Genomic DNA, 9650 nt, shown 5'->3' with positions numbered 1-9650 from the left:
AGTAACCTTACCTGCAGTAAGACATAGCTTAGCAGCCCAGCTTGCCTAAACATTATGCTTGTCCAGAGTACAAATATGTCATCAAATATTGGTCAACTCTAAACATATCTCTGATGCTAATAATATTTTTTAGGCAATTATTTGCTGATATTGCTATGATTATGATATCATTATGCATCCCTACTTATTTATACAGAAAAGGTATCAGGGCTGAATGGGGAACTAAATATCGATCTATCTATCTATCTATCTGTCTATATACATATCGGTCCTGTCTCTTTCTGTATGACTCATCAATGCATGAAACCACTTCAGTGCGCTGAGAAGTGCTCAGCCTTTCAGAATGCTTGGATGTGCCTGATGAGGATAACACTAATATTTATTTCATATAGTTCAAACAATGAGTTGTTTTTCATTTAAAATGTGTGTGTAAATATATTTACATATTTATATTACTAAACTATAGATATTTTGTACCAAGTGGTTTTATATTTTGGTTGAATGTAGTTGTTTGTGTTTGAAAAAATACTTTGGGGAAAGTTTGAAAATGACCATTTGGGTTGCCAATTTAAAATTGTTACCTAAAATTCATAATTAAAATAAATTTAAATAAAAACATCTTTCCAAAAAAGAATATACAGAACATCCATGTTTCTCTGAATTTAGTAAATAAAAGTGAAATAATTGAGTTATACAATGGTTCAACCTTCCACACATCAAACATTAAAATAATAGACAAAATGAAATCCAACATTACATTAAATGATAGAACTGTAGGAAGAAGGAAACGTGCAAAAAGAGGCAATATGTCTAAGATAGAGCATTAACTATCCTCACTAACCTCAACTATCCTCAGTTGTGTGTTTGTGCACTTTGAGTGCATGCATGAAAGAAAAGTTTTAAGTTGTCATGTTTGCTGATTGTGTTTTTTGTTTTGTGTGACAACCCTTGTGAGGGATGTAATGTAGGTATTTTAGGAAGGGGAATAATGTACATGAGGTGTATCTTTAAAATGAGAGTAACAGAGATTATTATAAATGTATGTAATGTAATGTATAAATGTAAATATAGTAACTAGAGATAATTGGCTATATAATACTCAAAGTTAAATTTAACTATGCTGACCCCACTCTAATTTGTGTGTTTTTTTGAAGGCTTCCTCACTCTTACAAAGTTTCCTAAATACTTCTGGAATGTGGATGCATGATTCTAGAACAGGAAGTTTAATTTAACATTATCCTTTTCAATTTTAAGCATTAGCTTTGCATTTAAAAGGACTTCCTCACACATCTCATTTAGCAAATCTAGGCTAATCAAATTTTTCACATTAGGTCACATTAGTAGAATGTATAATCTGACAGGACAAATAACAAGTAAGTTTGGTACTTTCATTTATTGGGTGAGCATATTAATTTTAATCTTTTTGTAAGAAAAGGTGTTCGTCCCCTCCAAGATAAGGCAACTGAATTGAAAACTTTATTTGGATCAGTGATCAGTAACCAATGGGAGAGCCGCAGTTAATGACCAGCCTTGATTTGGGCAAGCCTTTCTAATCTAAATCGAACTTTGGATCTTTAAATCGTTGTGAACTTGGCAGCATACAGTTCAGTTTATTCAGTCAGATACTGATACCTCCTGAAGAAATATTGGTCTGAAAAAGTTTGCAGGTCCATTTCTGATGCTCTACTACTCTACCACACTGCAATCAGAGACATATTGTCCAAATATTATCTTTTGTCTAAATTCCATGTTCATGACTAAACTATTAGAAAAACACTGGACAAGAATAGGATACGTGCAAAAAACTATTACTAATTGAAAACAACATAAATGCTTAAAGCATAAAGTTTCTGGAAGTGTTCTGGAATGTGTTATTGACTGATAAATCCAACATGGAGGTTTACTTGTCATGAGCCATGTCATATCTGGCAAAACCTCAACACTGCTCTTAAAAAAAGCAGCTCATCCTAATTGTGAAGTATGGTGGTGGTGGTTTGGAGATGCTCTGCTACCATTCAGGGAACTATGACTTTTGCTTTATATCAGTGAATTGTTTCAAGAGAAAGTCACATCTGTCCATGTCCAGCTGTAAATGATCTTGGGTTATGCAAGAGAATGATCTATAACACACAAGCAAATCTACCTCACAATGGTTTACAAAATGCATTTGAAATGGCCTAATCAGGATTCAGACCTAAAACTACAACCTGCACAACATGAAACATGGGTCACTGAGCTGAAGCAGTTTTGCAAAAAGGAGTGGTCCACAAAAAAGACATTATTGAACAACTACAGAAATGGCTAGTTGCAATTACTTTTGTTAAGGGTGTGTAACCAGCAATTGAAAGGAAGGAGCCATTACTTTTTTTCACAGATGTTTTGATGCTTTTCTTAAGAAATACATAAAGTGTGTTGTTGTTCTGTGTTTTTAATAAAGCTTTTAGGAACCTTTAGAAACCCAATTATTTGGACAACTGCTCAATTGCTGTATCATGTTGCACCTGTGACTGACTGACCCCTTCTTTGCTGTAAGAGTTTCCAGTTGTGCTGGTTGTGTTCAAAGATGTTCAGTCAATACAGTTGCATTATCATACATCTCCACACAGTACATTGTTGTGTTTTTTTTTTTTTTGCATTGCATTGCAGTATCAATGTTTAGATGCATTGTTCTTTAGACAAACAGCTTCAGTTGATAAAAGGTTCTAGGTAAGGCCTTTAAACTATGTAAAGGTTATTTAAACATCAGAAAGGTTTTTCATGTTCACAAATCTCTTTTTCAAACAGTTCTTTAGTGAACCAAATGTGACGTAACTCAAATAGTTTTGGCCTATATTTATTGGCCTTATTTTGGAAAGCATTTTGAAGTTAATTTCCATATGTAAAAGATTATTATTATTATTATTATTAATATGTTTAAAAATGTGCATTTAGATAGCTGTGAGCCGCACCCTGACCACTAGATGGCTTCTTAGCACCGCTCTCCGCCTGCTTATATTTGCGCTCTAGCGTTAAATAGGAATCACAGTTTCTTGTTGCAGTGAATTAGTGACTTTGATCTAATTTCATCTGTATTTTCTTACCAATCAAACGGTAAACAGACGAACAAACAGCGCAACACAGCGTTGCACAGTTACGCTTTCTGTTCAGTCCGGTCTTTCCGTTTTTTGTGTTTTTATCAACAGGACTGTGAAATAGAACATTCTGCGGCACTGCAGGCCTGAGAGAAACGGCTCACTTCAGACTACATCAGCACAAATCATAAAATAAAAATAAAATACCAGCTTATAACAACTTCCAATAAAACAATAGTAATAATAAATAAATGAATGATACACTAATAAAATAACGAACAAAGAAACACAAACATTGAATAAATGAAAGAAAAACAAAACAAAATATAGGTTAGGATAACATTCTATTTCGGATTTTTGTACTCTTTCTCCGGGTACAAACAAGTAGGAATCATTACTTGCATCACTGATTTGCTTTCTCTATACATTTAAACACAATCAAATTATGTTCGTGGTGTGTTCTTCGTCTTCTTCTTCGTATTATTATTATTATTATTATTATACTATTAATGTTGTAGTTTTTGATGACGTGTAGCCTTTCAACAGTTACATTATAATCATCCAGATAAAAAAATAACTATTTTGGAGGAAGAACCAGTACTTGTTTATAACTTCTATTGAAGTTAGGTGATATCTAAAATTTTGCAGCGCAAAGCACTGATGCAGGTTATCCTACGTGTGGCGTTAAAACTGTTCTTTCCTCGTAAAGATGAACAGATAATCCGGTCTCGTTGCCACCGAGCAAAAAAAAAAAAAAAAAAAAAAAAAAAAACAATGAGGGAATTCAGCCCTGCTGCGCTGTCATTAAACAGCAGGACTAAAATGAAGAAGAAAGCAACCAAAACACACTCGCACATTATCCGGATGTCTGTTGTGAAAAGTGATTTTTTTTTTTAAATGTGCAAATTTTCAGTCAATCGTGTTTGTGTGGTTTTTTTCGCTGCTCTTCTCAGCTGGATCTGGAGCAGCAATTGAGTTAAGCCAGGGTAAGAATAACAAAACAAACCAACGGCTAAACACCTCAACCGTTGATAAACACAGCTAAGTGTCTCTCGCATCAGCAGTATGTTCTGGTGATCGTATGCAGGCTGTCCGCTGACCACACAGCTGCTGCTGGACAGTTTCCCCTTCGAGAGCTAAAGAGAAGGCAGACAGGCTCACAGCAATGGTTCAATTAACAGTTCAAGAGAGAGAGAGAAAGAGAGAGAGAGAGAGAAGAATACAAACCACAGAGCTTTACACTGAGATGGTACTTTCCACATTATTACAAGCTTTTAAATTTGAAATTTACTATAAATAAGGGTAGTATAACATTAATACTGCATTATTACTGCATATTATTATTATTATTGTATAATATTAGTAGTACTGTATTTATACTTTAGTAGCTTTGCAGTAGTGTATTTGTTGTGTAGCTTTTAAGATCCTACATTTCATTTCGTTTACAAATAGACGGACAGGGCAGAGATTTGCTTTTACTGGACATGGACTGTCCGAAACAGTTTCTTAATGCTCTGTCGGTGGAACAGTCGTAGCCAATCTGTATGACAAATCGTGGCCACGTCCTTCATGAACTGTCAGTGCATGCAGATTGGCGACCTGCTGTTTAAAAACACTACAGAAAAAGTTGCTCTACAGATCACGACATTGACTTTTCACTCTCTGTCACCTGACGCTAGTATATCGTCTGCATATGTGTCTACTTGTGGTGCTGGTCAGCTTTTGCATACTGTTCTGAACGCTGACTGCAGTGTGTAATATTGCTGCATATCAAGGGTTTACGGAGTATCTTGTTTGTAGAGCGGGGGGCCGAGTTCGTGATCTGCATGAGACTGGACCCCTTGGCCAGACAGTGCAGACTAACAGCACTAGGCAGCCTTTGTTAAGATACAATCTGAAAACCAGCAAGGCAGCCATTGTTACTGCGAACAGCAGAGGTAGGGTGGAAACATTACAGGGCTGCTATAAAATAAGCTCGAATACACATTCAGGCGTTGAATAGATGTGGCGGGTGATGGTAGTATTTATAATATTAAAATATTATTAATACATCGATGATGATGATGATGATAATAATAATAATAATAATAAGACTTGCAGCTGGGAGTGAAATGCAATGTCAGACCATCAGTGATAACACTTTTTGTGGCCACAACAGAAAATGGCGTGCTGGCTGCCCTCCCCCCACGAATTTCTCTTCAGCTAAGCTTTGTCGTCCCTCCTCGGGCTTCACCTTCTTCACTCGAGTATTTTGTTTGTTTGGTTCCAACTCGCACCTGCAGCGTTTCCTTGAAGCTCCTTCGCCCCGTTCGTTCGCCACTGTTTAATAACAAAACGCTGTTGCGGCGTCCCTCACGGGTGACATGTGGGACCCATCACGTTTTTATTTTTCTTCTTTCTTTTTGTTATCTCCGCCTCTAATCGGACAAATAAGACAGTCGAGCTCTTGTCCTTGAGGGTCACGGCACCGGCGTCCGGTCGTCGTGGTGCGGCGGGGTGTTGCAGTAGGAGTCCTTGCTCTCGGCCAGCACCCCACACTGGGGCGTCATCCGCTTCTCTTTCTGCCGCCTATTGCAAAACCACACTCGGACCACCTCTTTGTCCAGCTGCAGGCTGTCCGCCAGGGAGTTGATTTCGGACGCCCCGGGTTTAGGGCACTTAAGGAAGTGGCTCTCGAGCGCCCCTTTGACGGCCACCTCGATGGACGTGCGCTTTTTCCTCTTCCTGCCCTGCGCTGCGATCTTGTCCAGGCTCGTGGGGCTTCCCGAGGTCGAGTCCGCCTCTTCCAGCCACTTGTTTAGCAGCGGCTTCAGTTTGCACATATTCTTAAAGCTAAGCTGCAGTGCCTCGAACCTGCAGATAGTGGTCTGCGAGAACACGTTGCCGTAGAGAGTGCCCAGCGCGAGGCCCACATCCGCCTGCGTAAAGCCCAGCTTGATGCGCCGCTGCTTGAACTGCTTGGCGAAATGTTCCAGGTCGTCGGACGTGGGCACGTCGTCGTCCGAGTTCTCGTGACTGTGGCCGTGGCGCAGGCCGTGAGAAAGATCGTGATCGTTCTCGTCGCGCGCGTCCCCGCTCAGGGTGTGCCGGTGCACGGTGTGCTCGTCGTTTGCTGTCAGAGCGCCGTAGCCGGGCTGCGAGTACATCATGCCCTGTCCGTTGGACGCAGTCATGCCCACGGCCATGTGCGCGGTGCTGGCCGCCCTCCAAACCGCCGACACCTGGTGATGCGTGCCCCCGTGTGAATGAACCAAGTGAGTAGCTCGCGCCTGCTGCGGCTGCTGCTGCAAAGAGGGCGGCCGGAGTTCGTCCACGTCTCCTTGCAAGGCAGGCTTGATGTCCTGTTCGCCAAGCGGGCTCGAGGACCACGGCGAAGCCTCTCCGTGATGCGAAAGCGCTGCGAGCCACTGGTGTGCGTGTCCGAGCGCGTTGGTGCCGCTCTGTAACGTCGCGTACTCGCTCTGCAGCAGGCTATGCGCTGCGTCCCCGTAGGACGTCGCCTGCTGCGCGCTCACCGCCTCCGAGGGCGCGACGGACGCGCTACTCGTGAGGACGCCGTAGTGGTCGGACGCCGTGGCCGCCATGGCTGCAGAGAGCTGTCAGTGGCGCTTGTGCTGGAGGTGTTGCTGTTGGTGGTGGTGGTTTGGGGGGGGGGGATCAGCAGGAGCGCCCTATACTCACTTTTCACTTTTGTGCCACAGACGGCTCCCCAGCGCCGAGCCAAGAGGACACCGAGGCGCGGACCCCCTGAGGTCCGCCTCGCGCTGCGCCGCTATTGGTCAGACGCGACTGACAGACGCCGTTGCCCCTGACAGCGGCCCAATGATTGGCCGACGGAAGATCAGAGAGGGCAGAACAATGAGAGGAAGTTTTGTGCCGGACTGACACGCCAACTCTGGACACTGGCAGTGTGTGTGTGTGTGTGTGTGTGTCTGTTTTAGAACTAAGAGTAATGCTGTTGCTACTGCAGAAAGTGTGTATCTAACAGATTTAGGCTACAACAATAACAAAAGCAATATAATAATAATAATAATCATAATAATCACATATTTAAAAACTACAACAATAATAAAAAATGGTATAACAATAATAACAACCTCCCCACCCCATCCCACAACCATATTCCTTCCCTGCGTGTCTGCCGCGCCTCCGCCCGTTGCTATGGTGAGCAGTGAACTAAGAGACGCGTTACAGCTGCGTGAGTCTCCTCTTTTCCCGCCAAATTCTAATTTTAACGGCTGGCTAGGAGCCAATATCTGGAGAGAGCAGAGGGTGAGGAGATTTGAAGTTACAATTTAAACCAGCACCACCCGTTGTCAGAGCGGGTCACACACACTACTACTAGCTAACTATAAACGCAGCCTACAGGCTGAATCTAATTTCTGGCCAAGACAAATTATGATATACGCTCAAAGCCAATGAATATTTATGGTAAATGAGATTTAATTGTTATAATTACAAGCCGCTCATGCTTAGACGCTCGCGTTAGGCTGAATCAGAAAACACATTTTCTTAATAGAGTCATACGAAAACTCCAGATCGTTCAATTACATGCCTTAATAATACATAAATGATGCGAAACTCGACTGAGAACGAATTTGATGATTATTTTAATATACCGAAAGTCTCCTCTCATCTGTTTTATTCTTTAGAAGTTATCTTAAAAATAGTGATGGGATTATTTGAGCGTTTAATTAACCGTAATTACATCGACTAAATGCCTAAACAGCCATTCATTTTTCTCAAAATAAAATTATGTAAACCAGTTTTTTAGCTGCCCGAAGTCCATAATAGCATAATAGGGGATCGGAAGACGGTCCTGCTGTGATATGAGGAAATTAATGGCTTATGTGTATGCAGATGTGCGAGTGTGTGCTCAAACAAAATAACTCCGATTTGCACACAAAAGGATGCTTCGAATTACATAGTAAAATCTTTAAAAACGGTCAGAATTTATTTTAGTGTTGTGAACCACGAACGCTCCAATTAAACGCAATTAAAAGTAGTGGGCAGAATGACAATGAGTGAGTATATCCCGAGTATCACCTGAGAATCACTTCTACACTGAAAAACTGCATATATCATAACACGAATTAGACTACAGACTACAGTCTGCAAACACAACAAAAATAATGTCCAGTGTATAGTAAGTGCATAAACTGCAAGTAGTTGATTGGAGATCAACCCGTTATGTCAGGCTTTCATTTTATTCATTAATTTTATCAGTTGCTGGATTCTGTTCTTTTTAAGCAGTTTATTTTGGTTCATTTTAATTAATTTATTAATTTTTCAAATAAACAGGTCCGAGTAACTTGCTTTTGTCACCTTCTTCAACTGTCATAGGAAATTCGGTTCTCTATCTGGTCTTCAGGCATGCCTCGAAAGTCCAGAATTTTGCCCCAACTCAACACACAATGAATATAGCAAAACGTGGATATTCTCAGGGTTCCTGAAAGATGGTCTGAGAACCAGTCATAGCTCATAGCACCGTCATCTGTGAATTTCGAACGTTTCGAACAGATATTTCTGTCTCCTAAATTAACTGTTTTGTGTTTTTGATTACTGAGTTAGGTTTATAAATAACAGAATTTACTAAATTATGCTCTACATTAATCTGCCTTAGAGCACAATTTACAAGCAAGTAAATAACTAACTATGAGAGCTACCCAGGCAAAAGGACAGTGATAAACGCATGTCCCGCCATATGAATTCAGAAAATGTAATTGCTTTTATCCTCCATTTTTGATGTTTTCATCAGAATGTACTATAGGTGGCATATTTTTATTTTTATTTACTTTTTTTTTAAAAGAACAAGAAAACTATCTCGTTCATGGACAGTAGATTTAAAAAATATTACAGTTTTATTTAAAGCTAAGATGTGCAGATTGCTTGTAAAAACAAATTCTTAACCTTGCTCAAATATTTATAAAGTTAATTACAAATAGTCTTCTGTATCGTAAAAATATTACTCTTATATTTTAACCATACTGCACCCCTTGGCAGCAATGCAGAAATTGTGATTGTGGGCAACACTTGGGGCCCCAGCCATTCTCCACAGTGCTTGTCTGAGGTCAGTCCTGTTGTAAATATGAGTGGGGTTGGGTTAGCAGCAAGCACTCTCCCCACATTCACATGCAATTAGGCCTTACAAAGGCCTTGTTAAATGTGTAATCCCAGCACTACCTCTTCCTTTGATAGTGCTGACCAGCTGTAGGAGAATTAGCATTATTCCTCTCATAAAAGACCTTCAGCTTAGTTCAGTGCAAGGGGTTCCCACTGAGTACAGCATCACTGGGGTTAGCCCAGAAAACTCTTTCTTTCTCTCTCTCTGTCTCACACAATCTCATACAAAGACTCCTATCCTCCTATTCTATATTCACACACATGTCATTAGATCAAATGCTCTCAGCTCAGCAGTATACAAAAGCACACCACCTAAAACTGCCTACTTATGTCGAGTTAAAACCAGTCCTCTTCTCGGGATATGATGTCAGCAGACTGACAATGTAATGGGTTATTTGGACCATTCTTACTAAAAAAACAAGCTCACATTTATCTGCTGTAAGGCCCATGTTACAC

General features: G+C 40.5%; 1 protein-coding gene across 1 annotated transcript; it reads right to left on the bottom strand.

Moving 5' to 3' along the window:
• Window positions 1–554: 554 nt before the first annotated feature.
• pou3f2a (POU class 3 homeobox 2a) lies at window positions 555–6655 on the bottom strand. Its single transcript, XM_072672717.1, has 2 exons — window positions 5348–6655; window positions 555–4207 (listed from the first exon to the last, which is right to left on the bottom strand). Exon 1 carries the CDS (start codon window positions 6653–6655, stop codon window positions 5531–5533), a length of 1125 nt encoding a protein of 374 aa, XP_072528818.1. The 3' UTR covers window positions 555–4207; window positions 5348–5530.
• Between the last annotated feature and the right edge of the window lie 2995 nt (window positions 6656–9650).

Source organism: Salminus brasiliensis, chromosome 2 (assembly GCF_030463535.1).
Source record: "Salminus brasiliensis chromosome 2, fSalBra1.hap2, whole genome shotgun sequence".
Classification (NCBI taxonomy): domain Eukaryota; kingdom Metazoa; phylum Chordata; class Actinopteri; order Characiformes; family Bryconidae; genus Salminus; species Salminus brasiliensis.
Note: the sequence above shows the minus strand (reverse complement) of the source record. Positions and strands in the feature narration are given on the sequence as shown.

What these genes read in the sequence shown, in the direction of transcription:
- pou3f2a (XM_072672717.1), bottom strand. Translation starts at nt 6,655, where the DNA reads ATGGCGGCCACGGCGTCCGACCACTACGGCGTCCTCACGAGTAGCGCG.